A 21337-nucleotide genomic window follows, 5' to 3' on the forward strand; every position below is an offset into this window, starting at 1 on the left:
ACACTGGCTCGTGGGCACCTCACCCACCAGTGCTGTGGCCAAATGGACTCACTCAGACCCGTCTGCAAGACAGGCACCACCTTTGCCCAGCAGTGCTTGTAAAACACCTGGGAACCTGAGAATGGCACCGCTCTGCTCACCCCCTGCCCCGTACGCACTGATTCTGCCCCACACACATGCACACACACAGTACGGATCCTCTCCAGCCCAGGGGGCAAAGCCTCTCTCACACGCACTGTACAGAAGCCAGGTGGTTGGTGGGTCTCTCTGTTATGTTTCATTTATTAGCGGGTGTAAGGAGCACACCTGGCCCAGCCCGACCTGGCTCTGCTCCCCAGCTCCTCCCAGCCCCGTTCCTTGCACCCCACCCCCAGTGTGCAGCTCCCTGCACCGGAGCCACAGAGACGGGGGCCACGGGACCCCTCGACGGCGCAGCTAGCCCCCTAGCTGGGGACAGACATGCCGAGAACTGGCCCCACCGCCTTCATTTTTGAGGCATTGAGGGGGAAGTTTGGGGTTCAAAGCACAAGGCCTGCACCCCTAGAGGGGGAAGGGAGGCGCTGAGACTGGGGGACGAGAGGGGCTGATCCAGGCTGGGGAAGCAGGCATCTACTTGGGCAGCAGCAAAGACACAGAGCTGAGGCGGCTCCTAGCTGGAGCTGGGCTTTGGGGAGGACTGGGGGCAAGACGTCGGGGATAGAGGGTCCTAGCCCAGACAGATCCCCATCCATCTGTCCAGGCCGCGTGGGGCTCCACAGTGTCGTCGTTCCATGGGGCAGGGGGTGGGAATCCAGGGCAGGTTCCCCCCACCGATCTGGGGAAGGGGTGTTGATCCTGTGAGGTGCAGCGGGGGGCTCCCAGTGTGGGGGTTACAGGTCGCTCTCCCCGTACAGGGCGCTGGAGAAGGAGACATAGTCCAAGGCGCCCGACACTGTGTCAGCCCCGCTGTACTTTGTCATGCGGCTGATGCAATACTCGGCCTGCTCCGGGGGCAGCTCCCGCCGTAGCTCCTCCACGGTGATGTAGTTCTGAAAGGTGGGAGGGGAGACGGTTAGAGGGGCAGAAGCCCAGCCCCCCGCCCCTGCCCAACAGGGGCTCTGCTGCTGCTAGCGGACCCCAGGCCCTGGCTAGCCTAGGGAGACGAGCACGGGTCTGTGGGGCCCATTTGGGCCTGCACTGCCCACACTCCCTGCTCTAGCACAGTCTGTCCCAGGGACTTGCCGCAGGGCCACCCCCACCGGTGCCACCTGGCTACGCAGGGTCTAACTCAGCGGTTCTCAAACTGTGGGTCGGGACCCCAAAGTGGGTCACAACCAGAGCCAAAGCTCAAGCCCAACTGCCTGGGACTGAAGCCCTTGGGCTTTGCCCCCCCGGGGCAGTGGGACTCAGGCAGGTTCAGGCTTTGGTCCTCCCTCCTGGGGTCGTGTAGTAATTTTTGTTGTCAGAAAGGGGTCACGGTGCAATGAAGTTTGAGAACCCCTGATCTAACTACATGGGCAGGTAGCCCGGATGCTCTGAGAGCCTGATGCTGCTGCATCCAAACCTGGGGAGGGGAGAACCCTCCTGAACCGCAGCCTGTAACTCAGGGTCCTCGACAGGCATGGGGTGGGGGCACATCGCTAGGGGCCAGTGGAGGCGGAGTGGAATAAAACCTGCCCTCCACATATCTTCACAGCAAACAAGAGACCCAAGGGAAACCGCAGCAGACCCATGGGAGCTGGCTCAGTGTGACCTAGAGGCTACCAATCCCAGCATGCCCTGCAGCAAGCCCAGCCCCATGCCCTTCATCAGCTGCTACCCCACAGGCCCCAGTGGTTGAGGAAGACACTCCCAGCCCAGCAGAGCCCTCCGAGGGGTCTGGGTGGAGGACCTGGCTGGACTGACCTTGTCTGATGCCAGGATCTTGAAGGAGGCCACGACCTGCTCAGCCGTGTCGGTCTCGGCCGTCTCACGGGTCATGAAGTCGATGAAGGCCTGGAACGTCACCACGCCCGTGCTGTTGGGATCCACCAGCGTCATGATCCGGGCAAACTCCACCTCGCCCTGGGGGAGAGGAATGGGGGTGAGGCTGGGGCTGCACTGAGTTAGGCTCGGGGTTGAGCCCAGTGTGGCACTAGGGGGCGCTGTGCTGCAAAGAGTGGGGCATGGGCTCAGTTCAGCCAGTACTGGCTCCCCTGTGTGGGGGTCTCTTACCAGGTCATAGCCCATGGAGATGAGGCAGGCGCGGAAGTCATCAGGATCCATCATCCCGTTCCTCTTCTGTGGCAGGAGGCAGGGAGGGAAGAGAAGACGTCAGGCCAGGAATGTGACCCTAGGGACCAGACCTGCCTGGCATGGGTGCAGCCCAGGCAGTTTGAGCTCCTGTTGCCAGTGAGTCCCTCCCGAAGCCCCACAGGGACCTCCACTAGGGTGCAGAGCTCCACTTCTATGAGCCATTCATGCCCCCACACCACACTCAGGCTGTGTCAGGATTGAGGGGCATCGGCAGAGCTGTGGGGCGGCGGAAGCCCAGGGCTGGGATAGCAGAGAGCTGTGGGTTGGGACTACGAGGCACCGGCAAAGCTGGCTGTGGGCGGCAGTGGTGGGGAGTCGGGTTACCTAGATGGGAGACAGCTGGGGGAGTGGGGTTATCGGGAAAGGTTATCAACGGGGCTGAGCTATCTGGGCAAGGGTGGAGTTATGGAGGATGGTTCTCTATGGGGGGGAGCTATCCAAGCAGGGGCGGGGTTATTGATGGGGAAGGGCTATTTAGGCAGGGTTGGGGTTGGGTTATTGATGGGGGCAGGGCTATCCAGGCAGGGGCGGGTTTATTGATGGGGGCACGGCTATCCAGGCAGGGGCAGGGTTATTGGGGTTGGGTTATTCATGGAGAAGGGCTATCTAGGAGGGGGCGGGGTCATCAGGATGCAGGGGGCCGTGTCTCACCCGGTCAAAGTGGTTGAAGGATGCCCGGAACTCGTTCATCTGCTCCTGGCTGATGCCCTTGGCATCGCGGGTCAGGATCTGGTTCTCCACCTCATTGATGGTTCGGGCGATCGTTGTCAGCAGCTGCTCCCAGCCCACCCGGATGTGCTGTGGGAACAGAAGAGGAGATCACAGCACCTGGGGGATCACCTGCCATCACTCCTGTTCCTCATGCACAAAGCACAACCACGTGTCCCACAATGAGTCACGACAACCTGCCCCTCCAAACCCCTCCCCTGAGACCCTCTGTCCCCTCAGAGCACCCTTAGCCATCCCCTCCCCTCGAGAGCCCCTGTCAGCCCCTGATCCCTGCTTGGAGAGCCGCCCCTCAGGGAACCCTACAGCCCCATCTGGCCTCTCACCTCCATGGTGTAGCTGGTGTGCTTGTTGTCAAAGACCAGGGCCTCCTGGATGAGCTGGTGGTCACCCTCCAGCTTGTCGATGTTGGCCTTGTAGTTAATGATGTTCTGCTCCTGCTGCTTGAGATGGTTCATCTGGTCCTCGAGGGAGCCGCTGATGTCCACTGAGATGTGCCCAATCTCCTGTGGGGGGCAGCGGGCTATCACTGGGTGAGGACACTGTGCCCTGCTCTCCTTACTGAGCCCCACTCCCCTCCCAGAGCTGGGAGTGAACCCAGGAGTCCTGGCTCCCTGCTTCCCACTCCCCAGCTCTAAGCATTATAGATTCATAGAATCATAAGATTGGAAGGGAACTCGAGTGGTCACCTACTCCAGTACCCTGTACTCCATCAGGACTAAGTAATAACAGGATCATCCCTGACAGGTGTGTGTCTAACCAGCTCTCAAAAACCTCCAATGATGGAGATTCCACAACCTCCCTAAACAATTTATTCTAGTGCTTAACCACCCTGATAGTTAGGAATGTCCAACCTAAATTTCCCTGGCTGCAATTTAAGCCTATTGCTTCTTGTCCTATCCTCAGCGATTAAGAACAATTCTTCTCCCTCCTCCTTGTAACAATCTTTTATGTACTTGAAAACTGTTATGTCCCCTCTCAGTCTTCTCTTCTCCAGACTAAACAAACCCAATTTTTTCTATCTTCCCTCATAAGTCATGTTTTCTAGACATTTAATCATTTTTGACAGGTTTCAGAGTAACAGCCGTGTTAGTCTGTATTCGCAAAAAGAAAAGGACTACTTGGTTAGTCTCTAAGGTGCCACAAATACTCCTTTTCTTTTAATCATTTTTGTCACTCTTCTCAGGACTTTCTCCAATTTGTCCACATCTTTCCTGAAATGTGATGCCCAGAACTTGACACAATACTCCAGTTGAGGCCTAATCAGCACGGAGTAGATTGGAATAATTACTTCTTATGTCTTGCTTACAACACTCCTGTTAATACATCCCAGAAGCATGTTTGCCTTTTTTGCAAGTGTTACATTGTTGACTCATATTTAGCTTGGGATCTACTATGACCCCCAGATCCATTTCCGCAGTACTCCTTCTGAGGCAGTCATTTCCCATTTTGTATGTGTGCAATGATTGTTCCTTCCTAAGTGGAGTACTTTGCATTTGTCCTTATTGAATTTCATCCCATTTACTTCAGACCATTTCTCCAGTTTGTCCAGATCATTTTGAATTTCAATCCTATCCTCCAAAGCACTTGCAACCCCGCTCCAGCTTGGTATCGTGCACAAACTTTATAAGTGTACTCTCTATGCCATTATCTAAATCATTGATGAAGATATTGAACAGAACCGGACCCAGACCTGATCCCTGCAGTTCCCCACTCATTATGTCCTTCCAGCCTGACTGTGAACCACTGATAACTACTCTCTGGGAACGGTTTTCCAACCAGTTATGCACCCACCTTATAGTTAGGGCCCTACCAAATTCATGGTCCAATCGGTCAATTTCACGGTCATAAGATTTTAAAAATCATAAATGTCATGATTTCAGATATTTAAATCTGAAATTTCACGGTGTTGTAACAGTAGAGGTCGTGACCCAAAAGGGAGCTGTGGCAGGGTTGCAGGGTTATTGTGGGGGGTCACAGTATTGCCACCCTTACTTCTGTGCTGCTGCTGGCAGGATGCTGCCTTCAGAGGTAGGCACCTGGCCAGCAGCCTCTGCTCTCCGGCCACCCAGCTCTGAAGGCAGCACAGAAGTAAGGGTGGCAATACTGCGACCCCCCCTACAATAACTTTGCAACCCCCCACAATCCCCTTTTGGGTCAGGCCCCCCAGTTTGAGAAATGCTGGTCTCCCCCATGAAATCTGTATCGCACAGGGTAAAAGTACACAAAAGACCAGATTTCACGGGGGAGACCAGATTTCACGGTCCGTGATGTGTTTTTCATGGCCGTGAATTTGGTAGGGACCTACTTATACTAGCTCCATCTAGGTTGTATTTTCCTAGTTGGTTTATGAGAAGATCATGCGAGACAGTATCAAAAGCCTTACTAAAGTCAATATATATCACGTCTACCGCTTCTCCCTATCCACAAGGCTTGTTACCCTTGTCAAAGAAAGCTATTACGTTGGTTCTGAGGAACTGATCTGAGGAACTGTCCCAGATTGAGGTATCATTAGAGGAGGTTTTGGAACAAATTGATAAATTAAACAGCAATAAGTCACCAGGACCAGATGGTATTCACCCAAGAGTTCTGAAGGAACTCAAACGTGAAGTTGCAGAACTAACTGTAGACTGTAACCTATTATTTAAATCAGCTTCTGTACCAGATGACTGGAGAATAGCTAATGTGACACCAATTTTTAAAAAGGGCTCCAGAGGTGATCCCAGCAATTACAGGCCTGTAAGCCTGACTTCAGTACCAGGGAAACTGGTTGAAACTATAATAAAGAACAATATTGTCAGACATATATATGAACATAATTTTTTGAGGAAGAGTCAACATGGTTTTAGTAAAGGGAAATCATGCCTCACCAATCTACTAGAATTCTTTGAGGGGGTCAACAACATGTGGACCAAGGGGACCCAGTGGATATAGTGTACTTAGATTTTCAGAAAGCCTTTGACAAGGTCCCTCACCAAAGGTTCTTACGCAAAGTAAGCTGCCACGAAATAAGAGAGAAGGTGCTCTCATGGATTGGTAACTGGTCAAAAGATAGGAAACAAAGGGTAGGTATAAATGATCAGTTTTCAGAATGGAGAGAGGTAAATAGTGGTGTCCCCCAGGAGTCTGTTCTGGGACTAGTCCTATTCAACATATTCATAAATGATCTGGAAAAAGGGGTAAACAGTGAGGTGACAAAATTTGCAGATGATACAAAATTACTAAAGATAGTTAAGACCCAAGCAGACTGCGAAGAGCTACAAAAGGATCTCTCAAAACTGGGTGATTGGGCAAAAAAATGACAGATGAAATTTAATGTTGATAAATGCAAAGTAATGCACATTATGCTTTCCAATCCCAACTATACATATAAAATGATGGGGTCTAAATTAGCTGTTACCATTCAAGAAAGAGATCTTGGAGTCATTGTGGATAGTTCTCTGAAAACATCCACTCAATGTGCAGTGGCAGTCAAAAAAGCAAACAGAATGCTGGGAATAATTAAGAAAGGGTGATATTAGGACAGAAAATATCATGTTGCCTCTATATAAATCCATGGTACGCCCACATCTTGAATACTGTGTGCAGATGTGGTCGCTCCGTCTCAAAAAAGATATATTGGAACTGGAAAAGGTTCAGAAGAGGGCAACAAAAATGATTAGGGGTATGGAACGGCTTCCGTATGAGGAGAGATTAATAAAACTGGGACTTTTCAGCTTGGAAAAGAGACGTCTAAGGGCAGATATGATTAAGGTCTATAAAATCATGACTGGTGTAGAGAAAGTAGATAAGGAAGTGTTGTGTACTACTTCTCATAACACAAGAACTAGGGGTCACCAAATGAAATGAACAGGCAGCAGGTTTAAAACAAATAAAAGGAAGTATTTCTTCACACAACTCACAGTCAACCTGTGGAACCCCTTGCCAGAGGATGTTGTGAAGGCCAAGACCATAACAGGGTTAAAAAAAGAACTCGATAAATTCATGGAGGATAGTTCCATCAATGGCTATTAGCCAGCGTGGGCAGGAGTGGTGTCCCTAGCCTCTGTTTGCCAGAAGCTGGGAATGAGTGACAGGGGATGGATCACTTGATGATTACCTGTTCTGTTCATTCCCTCTGGGGCACCTGGCACTGGCTACTGTCGGAAGACAGGACACTGGGCTAGATGGACCTTTTGTCTGACCCAGTAGGGCCATTCTTATGTTCTTATGGTTTGACAGGATTTGTTCTTGATAAATCCATGCTGACTGTTACTTATCACCTTATTATCTTCTAGGTGTTTGCAAATTGATTCCTTAATTATTCGCTCCATTATCTTTCCGGGTACTGAAGTTATGCTGACTGGTCTGTAATTCCCCGGGTTGTCCTTATTCCCCATTATATAGACTGGCACTGTATTTGCCATTTTCCAGTCCTCTAGAATCTTTCCTGTCTTCCATGACATTCGAAGATAATCACTAATGGTTCAGATATCTCCTCAGTCAGCTCTTCGAGTATTCTAGGCTGTATTTCATCAGGCCCTGGTGACTTGAAGACATCTGACTTGTCTAAGTAATTTTTAACTTGTTCTTTCCCTATTTTAGCCTCGGATCCTACCTCATTTTCACTGGCATTCACTATGTTAGACATCCAATCACTACTAACCTTTTTGGTGAAAACTGAAACAAAAAAAGACATTTAGCACTTCTGCCATTTCCACATTTTCTGTTGTGTTTTCCCTCTCGTTGAGTAATGGGCCTACCTTCCTCTTGCTTTCAATGTATCTCTAGAATGTTTTCTTGTTACCCTTTATGTCTCTAGATAGTTTGATCTCGTTTTGTGCCTTGGCCTTTCTGATTTTGTCCCTACATACTTGTGGTATTTGTTTATATTCATCCTTTGTAATTTGATCAAGTTCCCACCTGTTGTAGACTCTTTTGAGTTTCAGATCTTTGAAGATCTCCTGGTTAGTCCCCACTCTCCTCCCAGAGCTGTGGCTAGAACTCAGGAGTCCTGACTCCCAGCCCCCCACCCCCACTCTAACCCTTCGTCCTCCCTCCCCTTCCAGAGCCGTGGTTAGAATCCACACACTGGAGCTCTCACCTCCATCTTGCTCTGGATCCAGGGCCCCAAGACATTGGCCTGGGCAGCGAATTGGCGCCGCAACCGCTCATTGGCCTGTTGCCGTGCCAGCTCCTCCTGCAGCGTCTGGTCTCGGTGTGGCACCAGCCGCGTCACCTGTGGGGAGGGAGCAGCAGGCGGGACGCTGTGGGACAGGACTCCAGGTGGAGGAGGCTGAGCGCAATGGGCTGGGAAGGCGGGGCTCCAGCTCGGGAAGGGCAGGGTCCAAGAGCAGTGGGGCTGGGGAGGCAGGGCCGGCCAGACAGGCAGGCAGGGGGCGTGACGCCTGCAGGGTCAGATGGCTAGATGGACAGTGGGGTGGGACAGACACAGTCAGGGGGCGGGAGGGTCAGCCGGGTTCCCGCTCCCAGTGGCCGCACTCACCGTGTCCCATTTGCTGGCGATGTCGAGGTGTGAGAGGTTGGTGTAGGGGTTCACCCCACTCAGCTTGATGCCGTAGGTCTGGGCAATCTTCTGGATCTCGTTCTGAATGCCTAGGATGGCCATGCGCTCCTTGTCGGCCTCTGGCAGTGTGGCCTTGAACTGCTCGTGGGCCGTGATCAGGCTCTGCAGGCAGGGGGACAGTTGCCATGGGGGGAGTGTGGCCCGAAGAGCCCCTCACAGCCCGTGGGCTGTGGGCCCACCGCCCTGTGTCAGATCTGGCCTGACGCCCTCACTCCCCATCACGCTGGGGGCAGAACGTGTCTGCGAGGTCTGGTGTGTACAGTGGTGGCCCACTGGTCCCCAGATCCCTGTGGGATGCCTGTGCAGGTTCTGCCCAGAGTTACCGACCTGCTGGTTGTGTGTTCGTACAGCGCATTTGGGAGGCAGAGCTCACACTCAGCCTGGACAGCGCACGGGGCAGTGACCCGGCTGGCTGGTTGGATAGTGACAGGATATTTACATATAAGGCAAACAAAGCCATTAAGCTAACAAGCGGTGAAAGAGACACCTGAGTGATCACGCCTGGGACAGAGCCTGTATCCCAGGCCGCCCTCTGGCTCTGGATTCAGGGACAATGGCCTTTGGTGACACAGGAGGAACAAAGAGACCTCGTTACCCATCACGGAGGGGCCAGAGGGAGCAGTGCCTTTGAGGCTGGGAAAGCTGGGTCCCCTGGCCAGTGGGGATGGAGATGCTGCAAACTTGAGGTGGATGAGAAAACTGCTCAGGCAAAGGCTGGAAGTTTGGGAAATTAAGTGTGTTAGCTAGAAAGTGGGTTTTGTTCTCTCCAGCAAAACTTTGTCTGGCTAAGGGGTAACACCGGGGCTTACAGTTTTGGCCACCTGAGCAGAGCATCACAGGGATACTGTGCCTGACTGCGCCACACCCCATAGACCCCCCCCAAACTTCCCTTGACCCACTCCCACCCAGCCCCAGCCCTGCCACTTCCCCTAATTCCACCCCCCTTAAGCCTCCTGCCTCCCCTGACCCCAGAGAGCAGGGGGCCGAGGGATTCATACACCGAGAGGAAACTAAGGCACAGAGCAGGAAAGTGACTTGTCCAAGGTCAGAGGCAGAGCCAGGATAGAACCCAGGAGTCCTGGCTCCCAGCACTCCCTGTTCTAACCACTAGACCCCACTCCCCTGCCAGAGCCAGGGATCTAGCCCAGGGGCCCTGTGGGCTGCACCTGGATCTCCTCAATGCTGTGCACGATGAACATGTCCTGCAGGTCCTCGGTGGCGCCATCCATCCAGTTGTTGAAGGGCGCGGCTCTCTTGGCAAACTCCAGGTACAGCTGGTCGATGGTCTCCAGCAGCTTCTCCACCCGCTGGGCAGGGACAGAGCCAGAGGGTTAGAGGGGAAGAGGCACCTACCATCCCTCTGGCCCCTGCACTAGGGCAGGCCTGTCCCCGGCCACACCCCTCCCCACTCCAGTTGGCAGCAGGAGCTCCCCTGCCATCCGGGGCCCCCTCTCACCTCCAGCGCGTCCCTCCTCTTCTGGGTCAGGGTGCCCAGCGTGTCCCATTGGTCACAGATGGCCTGGCAGCGGGAGTTCACCGAGGCAGCATCATGGTAGTCCAGCTCGCTGCGGGGGAGGGGAGAGATGGTGGGAAGGTAAGGGCAATGAGCCATGGGGCAGGGCACTGAGCCATTGGGGTGCCACAGGGCAGGTCACAGAGCCACTGGGGTGCCACAGAGCAAGGCACAGAGCCATTGAGCAAGGCATAGCGTCATGGGGCAAGGCACAGAGCCCCTGGGGTGCCACTGGGGAAAGGTACAGAGCCCCTGGGGTGCCATGGGGCAGGGCACAGAGTCCTGGATACTGCCCAGCTAGCTAGGGACACCGCCTGCCCGGGCACTAGGAGCTGGGTGGGGCCTCGTGGTTAGAGCAGGGGGCTGAGAGCCAGGACTCCTGGGTTCTCTCCCTGGCTCTGACAGGGGGATTCTGGCCGGGGTGTGTGTCTCAGGCCCAGCACTTACTTAAGCTCCTGGGCGATGGCGGCAATCTGCTCCACACGGTCCTGGTGGGCGGCCAGGTCGCTTTCAAAGGCCTCGTGTTTGCGCATTAGCGCCCGCACCTCCATGAGCGAGGCCGACTCATAGTCCCTCTGCGAGAGCATTTCCTCCTTCCCTGCAGGGGCAGCGCGGTCTGAGCCTAGCCAGCCTTCTCCACCCCCAGCCTACCAGCTCCCGCCCTCTGAACCCCCTGCCCCATACCCCATGGGCCTCTGTGGCAGGGAGGACCCCAATGGGGATCACCCACATGGGGGGTCACTGAGGGCAGAGCCCACCCCATCCCAGAGGGCAGGGAAAAGTCCAGAGCAGGGCCTGAGGGGTAGTGCCCTTCTGGGGCAGGGACAGGAGCAGTCCCCTCTGGGGGAGATCTGCAGTGGGGGTACCCCATAGCGGAGGTGTAGGGGAAGGCAGGGTGATCCCTGTAGCAGAAAGGGGTAACCCCATAGTGAGGGATGGGGGTGGGGGAAGCCCTGCAGCAGAAGGGGCTGGGGGAGATCCCTGGTCCAGGGGGGCAGGGGGCTGATACCTCTGGTCCAGGATTCATGCAGCGTTGCCTTCTGCTTGAACTTCTCGGCCAGGTGCTCCAGGCGCTCCAGGCGGCGGATCTCGGTCAGCAGCCACTCCTCATAGCCCTTCTCCACCTGCTCCAGCCCCTTCCAGGCGTTGGCGATATCCTACCTCCACCACAGAGAGAGACGTGTGAGCCTGGTCGCTGCCCCCTCCTCCCACACACACAGCACCAGGGGAGTGCTGGAGTTGGCCACCTGCCCTGCCCCACCCCCACTTGGCCCCTGGGGCAGCAGCACCCAGATCACAGCCACCCCATGCCCACCTGGGGGGCAGGAACTGCCCCCTGGACACACCAGCCTTGGCCCCATCAACAACTGACAAGCTCTGTGATGGTCCATGCTCTGTGTGTGTCCTCACTACCCTCAGGGCACATGGATCCCCACACCATGGATACTGCCCCCCAGGCACACATACCTCCCTGCCCCCTGGACACTGCCCCTGGGCACACATGTCTCATTGCTTCCTGTGTACATGTGGCTCCCTGCCCCATGGGCACCATCACGCAACAGGCATGTGTACGCCCCTGGTCCATGTGGACCCATGCCCACTGGATGTGCCATGCAGGCCTCATCCCTTCTCAGGGTAGCAGAGGCAGACTCCATGGATGGATGGCAGATCCCCCCCAGGTGCCAAGGGCCCCATGGCAGGTGCGTGGCCTCCCTGTGCCATGGCTCACCGAGACCATCTTGCCCTCGGAGGGCATGAAGGCGGGCCGGTTGCTGAGGCGCAGCTTGGTCTGCAGGGTGTTGAAGTTGATCTCGAGCTGGCATTTCTCCTGCACGCGGGGTGGTTTGTGGACTCGGCGATAGTCCCGGAAATCCTCCAGCTTGCGCCGCATGGCGCTCATGCTCTTCTCTGCCACGCGGTTCTCCAGCCATGGGATGGTGCGCCGGATCCACTCCAGCAGCTGTGAGGAGCCGTGGGGAGGGTGAGGGCCAGCAGGGGGCAGTGCTGGGTCACTCCAGCCCCTACAGGCCCTTGGGGGAGAGTCACAGGCACATAGCCCAATGCTAGCTCCTCACTCCCCACTGGCCCTCCGCACCCCTTCTCTCTCTCCCCACAAGCATTAACTAATATAGCTGCACCCCATCAAGCCAGTATATCACCCCCACTGCACCCAGGGGACCTGGCTCCCACCCCTCCCACTGTTCTAACCCACTAGATCTCCCTCCCCTGCTGGAGCCAGGCCAGAACCCAGGAGTCCTGATGCCCATTCCAGGCCTTGCTCCCTCTCTCCAGCATGCCCAGGTCTGGGAGCAAGCCCCCAGCAGATGTTGGGGAGAGGGGGCATGGCGTCTTCAGGGCAGGATGGATTGGTACCTCGCTTGCCAGCTTCTCGTACTCCTCCATCAGTTTCTCGTTCTCCTGATTGACAGCCAGCACCTTGCAGATCCTGTTTGCAGCCGTCTCGGCCTGGGGTGGGGTGGGGGGAGAAACACCACATTACTTCTCATCGGGGGGAAGAGAGAGCAGCCTGAGCACAGTCCTTCCCTTCCCTTCCCCTGACTGAGATCAGGGCACCTGTCAAGCATCTGTGGGGCCTCGCAGGATAGAGCTGTGCTGGGCCCTGCATGGACCCTGAGCAAAGTCAGGCCCCTGTTGGGCAGGGTGCTGCACAGATGCTCCCACCTGAGATCGGGACCCCTGTTGTGCCAGGTATCACACTGATCCCAATAGAGACTGGGGCCCATGGGGGTGGGCACCACACAGCCCTCAACCAAGACTGTCCCCACCCCCAGTCCCATGTGCACTGGAGGTGCACGCATGCACACCCCCTACCTGCTCTGCTCCAGCAAAGGCATGGTAGAAGCAGGACACGTAGGTCATGATGGCTTTCTCGTCCGGCTTGGGCGTGTTGACAATATCTGCGGAGAGATGCCAGCTGCTCAGTGGGGGTGGAGGTGGGGTGTGCGAGGGTGTGTCCTGGCCACACACTCCTGCACTCGAGTCTCGACTGCTTCTCCCCCGAACCCAGCACCCTGTGTGACCTCCTACAGCCCTCCCCGTCCCTCCCTCCTGGAACACCTGTCCCCAGCGCACTCCTCCCAGCCTCTGCCCTTCCCTTGGGATGTGCCTAGGACAGAACGGGAACGTTTCATAATGTTTGTATGAAGCCTATGTGTGCCTCAGTTTCCCCCTGTACTTTGCATGGCTAGCCAGCGGGGGGAAGGGATTATGTTTGCTCTCAGGGCAGGTTTACACTAAACACTGACATCGGGATAGCCATGTCTCCCTAGGGTGTGAAAAATCCACCCCCGAGTGATGTAGCTATACTGACCTCCCCCCAGTGTGGACAGGGCTAGAGGGATGGAAAAATTCTCCCACTGACCTAGCTACCGCCTCTCAGGGAGGTGGGAAACTACAGCCACAGGCAAAGCCCTCCCCTGGTATAGGTGGCGTCTGCAGTGGCTGAAGCGTAGAGATACCCTGCCCAGGAGACACAGGGGTGCGTCACTTCTCTGCTAGGCTGGAGTGAATACATTTGTTAAGAAACTGGCTGAAACTGACCAGTTCAACAAGGTGGCCAGCGAGAAAATACCAGCCCAGAGAGTCAGGGATCTGGGAGACGGATGTGAATTCAGCCCAGCTCGGCCGAGGGACCAAGGACTGGGCCATGCCCTGGAAGTCCAACAGCTAGAGTCTGGCACTGGAGGGGACTACGTCTGGGCTGGTGAATTGCTCTGGGCTGAGTGGATGGACTATGCTGGCGCCTTGATTTCTCTGTACAAACCTCAGGACTCCAGGTGACTCACAAGCCCTGCTCTTTTTGGAGAAGGCTCTTTGGTGCCACGGCAGATCCTGGCTGCAGTGTGTCCGTCCTTGAGGGGTGGACAAGGCTCTGCCAGGAGCTTGTCTCAGCTGGACTTGCAGGGCAGAGCTCAGGGGGTGAAGCAGGGGGGCGGGAGCCCAGGAGCTCAGTCTAGGAGGCAGTGAGGCCACATGGCCTGCCCTGAAGGGGTCCTCCATGGAGGCGGGGGTCTGGCACATGTAGGGGTTCCTCCAAGAGACTGTTTCAGAGCTGGGGTGTATCGCAGATCCTGGGGATCTATGACGGTGCCCCCCAGTCCCTGCCTGGAAGCACGTTCCCCCCCAGGCTGGGCTGCACAGGCCCAGAGTGTCAGCTGCCCTGGGCATTAGAGCCATGTCCCCTGGATCCACGGCCCACAAAGGAGACCAGCAGGGTTGGTGATGGCAGCCGAATGGGCCATGAAGGGAGGGGAGAGTCTGGCTCCAGGCACCTCGTTCCACAGAGCATCCCTGCGTGGTGGGTCAAGGGAATAGCATGAGATCCCCACAGGAGTAAATGGAAAAAGGGACACTGGAGAGGAGGGTCGTCCTACCTACCCATCAAGGAATCAGTGGCAGAGCCAAAAACAGAACCGAGGCATCCTGGCTCCCAGTTCCCTGCTCTAACCCACTAGATCCCCTCCTGAGCTGGGAGAGAACCCAAGCATCCTGACCTACAGAATCAGGTCGGGGGGCTGAAGCGGGAGCTCAGGTAGGAAGAGGATAAATTATCATGTTTCCAGGACCAAGCTGGCTCATCCAGGCCCTGACGGGACCCAGGAGAAGGGTCGGGGTCAGAAGTCAGGATCAGGTTCAAGGGTTAGGAGTTAGGATTAGGACTGGGAGCCAAGATCAGGATTAGGGGGCCTGGGTCAAGACAAGGTTCCAGGGTCAGGGTCATGCAAAGGGCCAGGCCAGAGCAGTGGGTCCCCAGGCCCCCCTGTGCAGCTCTTGAAGTGTAGCGCTCGGCCCCCACCTTCAGCGTCCAGCATCTTGGGGATGTCCAGGTACTTCTCAGCCACCTCAAAGGCCGTGTTGAGGTTCCCAATGGGGTCATCCTAGGCACAGAGGGGCAGAGCTGTGAGACTGGGGGGACTTGGTGACAGGCTGGGGCAGGAGGCAAAGGGGGCTGCGTGAGCCGCAGGCAAGGGGGCCACCATGACAGGGATGGGGCCCTGCACGGATCAGGGCAGGAACGGGGGCCTGAGCCATGTAGTGGGAGGTGGGGTGGCATGTTGGCGGTAACAGGGATGGGAGGGCGTTCACGGGGGCAGGAAGCTGCTGCTCAGAGCTTGGGTAACAGGTCAGGGACAGGGATCTGGCCGGCAAAGAGCTGAAAGTCCTTGGGCAGAAACAGCCGGGGAGAGGGGAGAAAGAAACTAAATGGGGGGCTGGGGCAGTGCCAGGAGCCAGGACCAATGTCACTGGGGTGGTAGCAGGGAGCTGGCAGGGGTGAGGGCTGGGGCTGTGGGGGAGGGGGCTGGGAGGAGGGAGTACAGGGAAGCAGCAAGGGTGGGGGCTGGGGCAATGGAGGGAACACCCGGGGAAGGGTGGGGGAGACAGCAGGGGCAGGGGCCGTCACACCTTTCTGAGCTTGGCATAGTCGATGAGGTCAGGCCGGTGGCGGTGGATCAGGGCGCACAGGGCCAGCCCATCCTTCCAGCTGCGCCGCATCCGGGGGGAAGGAGAAGGAGAAGGAGAAGGAGAAGTCGGGTGATCCTCAGCTATGCCCCTGGCCAGCTGCAGGCGCTGTGCTGGGGCCTGGCACTACACGCGCACCCCAGCCCCGCCCTATGCTCCCTCCTCCGGCCCAGCTGCCCCTGGGCTCCTTCACTCCAGCCGGCACTGCTGGAGCTGCTGTCTCCTGGGAGAGGGGCTGAGCCCCAGCCAACTCGACTCACGAAGGCCGCAGGGCGAGGGCACCCCTGGGGCCTGCCCCAAAGCCCCGAGCCCCCAGCAAAGCCCCCCTCCCCACGGCGCCCCCTACCTGATGTGGAAGTTCTGCACATTGACATTCCGATATGGAGCCGTCTTCCTCTGGCACCACAGCAGCAGCCCCTCCTTGGCCGAAGTCTCTGCAAGAAACCAGGCAGCATGGCTCAGACCCCCCTGGCTCAGCTGCACAGAGGGGCAGAGGAGCAGGAGATGGGGGCGGGGGGAGTGGCCCCTGGCAGAAAGGGCCTGCAGTGCAAGGGAGAGCCTTACCCACAGCCCCTCATTGGTGGGTGTGGGGGGGCAGCAGGGAGGTCTCAGATTCATGGAGTTCCAGCCCAGAAGGGACCATTAGATCACCCAGTCTGCCCTGCTGCACAGCCCAGGCCAGAGAACCTCACCCAGCTACCCCTGCATTGCACCCGTTACTTCTGTTGGCTAAAGCATTTCAGGCCTCAGGAGACTGACCTGTTGTGAGCCCCAGACGGAGAACAGCAAAGACCCAGGGACCACCAATGCCCAAGCCCCCTGTGATGTCAGGGAATGGATTTGACAAGGCATGGCCAAAGATGACCCATGCCCTGTGCTGCAGGGGAAGGTGAAAGGTCCCTGCCAATCAGACTGAGGGAAAATTTATTCCTGACCCAAATCTGGCCATCAGTTTAGACCCTGAGCATGGGAGCAAGACACACCAGCCAGGCAGCTAAGCCAGAGTCTCTGGACCATCTCAGAGCACTGGCCAACCCTCCACATGTCCCGTCTCCAGCTGTGGCCGATCTCTGATGCTTCAAAGAAGGAAAAAACACCCAGACAGCTGGCCAATTGTGAACTGGAGAAAAAAATTCCTTCCTGATCCCTGCCCTGTCCAGCTGCAGCCCTGAAGCATGAGATTAGATTATAGTCAATACTGGGGTATAGGGGTGAGTATGTGTATGGCTATATACAGAGATGTGTAATGTATAGGAGGTGTATGGGGTGTGCAGCTAAAAGGCATTTGTATGGGGGTGTATAGAAGTGTGTATAGGGGCTGTTCGGGGTGCATAGTGTACAGGGGTATGTATATGGGATATGTATGGATTATATGATATATAGGGGTGTATATGGGGGGTGTAGTACAGTGTATAGGAGATATATGGAGTGAGTAGGGTCCATGTATAGGGGTTTATATAGGGTGCATGATTGTGTAGATGGGTATGCATATAATAGGGTATAAGGGTGTGTATAGAGGCCATATGGGATATATAGTGTACAGGGCTGTCTATATGGGGTGTGTATGGAGTGTAAGATCTAATGTATAGGGGTGTATGTGTGTAGAGTATAGGAGTGTATAGTGTATAGGTGTGTGTGTAATGTATAGGAGATATATGGAGTGTACAGTGTTTGGGGTGCATGTATAGGGGTTTATATGGGGGGATTCAGATATTTATGTATAGGGGCGTTTGTGGGGCTATATGGGAGGCATAGGGTATATATATGGGGTGTGCATGGAGTGTATTGTGTATAAGGATAGGTGTGGGGTGCACAGTATATAGGGGTATGTGTAGTGTCCAGGACATATATGGAGTGTGTAGTGTATAGGGGTTATATAGGGTGTCTGTGTATGTGGACGGGGTGCAGTGTAGACTGGTGTCTGGTGTATACGGTACAGGAGTACGTATTGGGGGTGGGGTGTAAAGGGGCAGAGCCCAGCCCCACACTCACCTTCCACTGAGATGTCCTGGATGGCGAAGCGCAGGATAATTGTCCAGATCATCCCCAGAGTCATCTTCAGATTCCCGTCCACAATTTCTGAAGTGGGGGAGAGGGGAGAGTCAGAGCGGCGTGGGGCAGAGTGACAGAAAGAGACGGGTGTCCAGGGCGCAGGGGGAGAGATGGGGTGCACAGAGATAGACAGGGATGGATGGGCATGCAGAGGAGAGCATATGGGGGGGGACAGACAGAAGTAAACCCAGCCCCACCCCCACAGTGTTTGTGCTGCTCGGGGGCCTGCACATCCCCAGCCCAGGCGCTGCTGACAGGCAGCCTCCCCGCCTCGAGACAGAGCAGCCCATGGGATTACGAGGGAACGTGGCTCAACCCCAACCCAGCCCCCCCGGACCTGCATGGAGGGTGCTGCCAGCGCCTGTGGCCACCCGACCCTCCCAGACATGCACAGGGCCGGCCTACCAGCGCCAGAGCGATGGGGCTGGCATCACCATGGTAACGGGGCATGCAGGAGGAGACTGCGCCAGCGCTGTGGACCCTCATCACCCTAGTCAGGACCACTGCCCCACTCACCCTCAGCCCCGATGGAGACCAGCTTGACCCCCTTGCTGGCAATGAAGTCCAGGGCCTTGTTGACATTGGCGATCTTGTGGAAACGCATCTTGCCTTTGTCTGGCTTTGGCAACCGCTCACCTGAGGGGTTCGGGAAGAGTCACCAATTGGGAAAGGCACAGAGCATCTGCACACCCATGCACCTCCCCACTTGCCTAGGGGCAGAGTCAGTGATGGGGTGAGGGGGCACCCCCACACACACCCTGGAGTCCCCTGCACCTCCTCCCATGCAGTGTGGGTGGGGAAGCACAGATTTCCCCCCCTCCATCCCCACATACCCTCCTCACACACACTCACATCCGGAAGCAGAGTCGGTGACAGACACTGCCCCCCAGCTGCACCCCACATCGCCAGACCGCAACACACCCCACCACACACACACCCAAGCAGTGTGACACAGCCAACCCCACATCACATAACCCCAGATTCAGAGCCAGGGGTCCAGAGCCCCTCCCCTCCCCGCCCCACTACAGCTGGGCTACACCCTGGTGACTGCACCCTCTGGGTCCCCCCCAAGTCCCTCTCATCTTCCCATGGATTCTCTCCCACACTCTCCCACATGGTTTCTTGCCCCTTGTGGCCGCTGAGCCCTTACTGGTGGCTCCCCATGGATTCTTGTCCCTCTCCTCATCACCCCCACATGGCCCTTCGCGGATCTGCCCCCTGATTCCAGCTCCCCCACCTTACCCGAGATCACCTCCAGCAGCAGCATGAGTTTCAGCCCATTGCGGAAATCCTCCTCGATGTTCTCGATCTGGGTGCCCGCCTTGCGCAGGTGGGAGTTGCACCAGGCCGTGAATGTCTGCAGGAGAAAATGGGGGGTGGGGTTTAGAGAGACTCCACAGCCGCCCCCCCCAGGAACAGGACAGCAGAATGAGTAGGAGGCGCTGGGCTATTCCCACGCCAGCTCCTGGGTTGGTGTAGGTAGGGACAGGCTGCACCTCACATAGCCCCCATTGCTCGCCCTCCCTGGGGCTTCTTCATCATAGCTCCCCCATCCTCCCCCACAGCACCCACCTTCCCCCCAGGATCACATCAGCAGGATTGAGGCTCTGCTCACTGGAGGGGACACAGCCCAGATGGCCTCCCAGGGCACTGTGCCAGGCCCTTGGCACAAGGGGCTGATTCCCACCAGAGCCGGGGCCCCCACGAGCCTTACAGCACAAGCCAGACACAGGCTTGATCCCCACATCACTGACCTCTGACCCTAACCCCACCCTGGGATGGGCAAGCCCTGACCCTAACATCAACATCACCAAGCTCTGCCCTTAAGCCCACTGTCAACCCTAGCATCACACGGTCCTCTGCCCCTAACCCTGGCGAGCCCCACCCCAGCCCTGGTATTGGCCTGTCCTGCCCCTAACCCTGCTCCCCACCTCAGTCCCGGGGAGCCCCACATCTAACCCCAGGGCTGGCCAACCCCATCCCAACTCCCCCTATTGCTGAGCCCTCACCCTCTTCTTTTAACCTACCCTCCCAAACACCAGGGACCCCAAAACTGCAACACTCCCAGCTCCCCGTTAACACACTGCTGACCCCAGGACTCCCACAGCCTTTGGGCTCCCTGAGCTCTGCTAATAACACACATGCTGCTGGCCTCATCCGCCCCACTGCCCCCACCCCACCCCTCCTGGGTGGCTGCAGGGAAGGGGGTGGGAATGGGGCATGTGTGTGTCACTGCTCCCCCTGCTGGTGAGTACATGCTCCTGCCCACAACACCTCCCCATATTTAGCCCCAGCCTGGGAACTCGGCTGTCCCGGAGGGGCTGCGTGAATCAGGCCTACAGCAATGCATCAACTCTGCAGATCTAGATGGCACACGACAATGTGCCTGCTAGGGGGCAGGGTGTACCCGGGCGTCCCAGAGGAGTGAGCTCATGATCCGCAGACTGCAGCCAAAGGGCCTCGGCTGGCTGGCTGCCACCCCCACCCCTGAAAGGGGACACTGGGAATCCTGGCCCACAGACCCCCCTCCCTCAGTGCAGAGTGCTCCTGCTCCCTTTGCCCACCCAGCTCAGGGTGGGGCTGGGTGGATGGGGACCCCCCCCCCCCCTGCAGACAGGATGCAGCCTCATTCCTAACATGACTAAGATGGAGCATGGCAGGGGGAGGGAACAGCTGTTCTAGCCCCCCACCGCCAGCCACCCTGAAGAGAACAGCTGCTGGGATTCAGCGTCTGGGATTTCCTGGGCAGGGGGATGGGCTAGATGGGACCTGGGTGGTTCTAACGATAGTCCCACTAGCCCTGCACCCCCTCCCACTGCACAGCAGAGTATCCCCCACTCCATGTGCCCCCATGTCACGCTTTCCAGCTTCCCTGGTCCCCTAGGGTGAGCATGCTTCTTTGGTTTAAATGGGAGTGGAGATTCCCAGGACTCCAGGAGCTGGTGATTGATGGGAAAGACCAAACAGCAGGAGAGCTGCAATGAAACTGCAGGGGTAGGCAGCACTGGGCATGGGGGTCTGCAGAGCCCCACTGTAAAGCACTTGGTGCACATGCGGGTGAGTGCATGCACACCTATCTGTGAGCGGGGGGGAGTGGTGATTACAAGGTGTGACACAAATGGGCTGGGCCTTAGAGCAGGTCTACAGCCAAGGACATTTCTCTAGTGTAGGTCTGACTCAATTCTCTCCCTCAGGGGGCCGTGGGTCCCTCTCTCACACACACAGATCTTACGCAATATAGCAGAGGCGATGACACACTGCCACACACTCACACCTTGTAGCTTTAAGTCCGTTGGAGAGCTGCGGATACCCCACGCTGGGGGTCTGCAGGATACAACCAGGCAGGCAGGAGGTTGGCGGGAGCAGGATCCCCCCTGACTGGCTGGATTATCTAGGGTCATCCTAATAGTCCCTTGGAATCACCCCCCACCTTGCACCCTATTCCTCACCCATCCCCAATGGGGCAGGATTGTCCCTACAGTTTATTCCCCCCCATTCCAGCTCTGGGGTGTGGATCATTACCCCTTCGATGGTTTAACTGCTTTTGAAAACTGTACTCTGCACTGATGATGTAGTGGACGCCCTGGCCCCATGCCCCTCACCCCATCCCAGCAGCACAACACAACAGCTGAGCAAGAACTATTCCCGGGGAAAAGAAAGGGAAATCTTGAAAATTCCCAGCCAGGAAGAGCACAATGGGAAAGCCTAGCCCACAATCTCCTTAA

At 56.7% G+C, this 21337-nt stretch overlaps 1 protein-coding gene across 3 annotated transcripts in view; it reads right to left on the minus strand.

Moving 5' to 3' along the window:
• Positions 1 to 271: 271 nt before the first annotated feature.
• ACTN3 (actinin alpha 3) overlaps positions 272 to 21337 on the minus strand; it is a 32245-nt gene continuing 11179 nt past the window's right edge. For 2 of the 3 annotated variants that reach the window (XM_073352074.1, XM_073352075.1), the window contains exons 3-22: positions 18855 to 18969; positions 18129 to 18248; positions 17553 to 17639; positions 15907 to 15994; positions 15504 to 15582; positions 14896 to 14977; positions 12912 to 12997; positions 12453 to 12545; positions 11809 to 12039; positions 11089 to 11236; positions 10527 to 10677; positions 10023 to 10131; positions 9733 to 9873; positions 8486 to 8668; positions 8084 to 8218; positions 3327 to 3506; positions 2926 to 3072; positions 2194 to 2259; positions 1885 to 2043; positions 272 to 1028 (exon numbers count right to left, since the gene is read on the minus strand). In XM_073352074.1, the coding sequence (XP_073208175.1) occupies positions 870 to 1028; positions 1885 to 2043; positions 2194 to 2259; positions 2926 to 3072; positions 3327 to 3506; positions 8084 to 8218; positions 8486 to 8668; positions 9733 to 9873; positions 10023 to 10131; positions 10527 to 10677; positions 11089 to 11236; positions 11809 to 12039; positions 12453 to 12545; positions 12912 to 12997; positions 14896 to 14977; positions 15504 to 15582; positions 15907 to 15994; positions 17553 to 17639; positions 18129 to 18248; positions 18855 to 18969 (2559 nt within the window). In that variant the 3' untranslated portion in view covers positions 272 to 869. Of the gene's footprint in view, positions 1029 to 1884; positions 2044 to 2193; positions 2260 to 2925; positions 3127 to 3326; positions 3507 to 8083; positions 8219 to 8485; positions 8669 to 9732; positions 9874 to 10022; positions 10132 to 10526; positions 10678 to 11088; positions 11237 to 11808; positions 12040 to 12452; positions 12546 to 12911; positions 12998 to 14895; positions 14978 to 15503; positions 15583 to 15906; positions 15995 to 17552; positions 17640 to 18128; positions 18249 to 18854; positions 18970 to 21337 lie in introns of those variants that run through there. The other variant, XM_073352076.1, reaches the window with a different exon arrangement.

The sequence above is a fragment of the Lepidochelys kempii genome, chromosome 7, assembly GCF_965140265.1.
Source record: "Lepidochelys kempii isolate rLepKem1 chromosome 7, rLepKem1.hap2, whole genome shotgun sequence".
Lineage (NCBI taxonomy): Eukaryota > Metazoa > Chordata > Testudines > Cheloniidae > Lepidochelys > Lepidochelys kempii.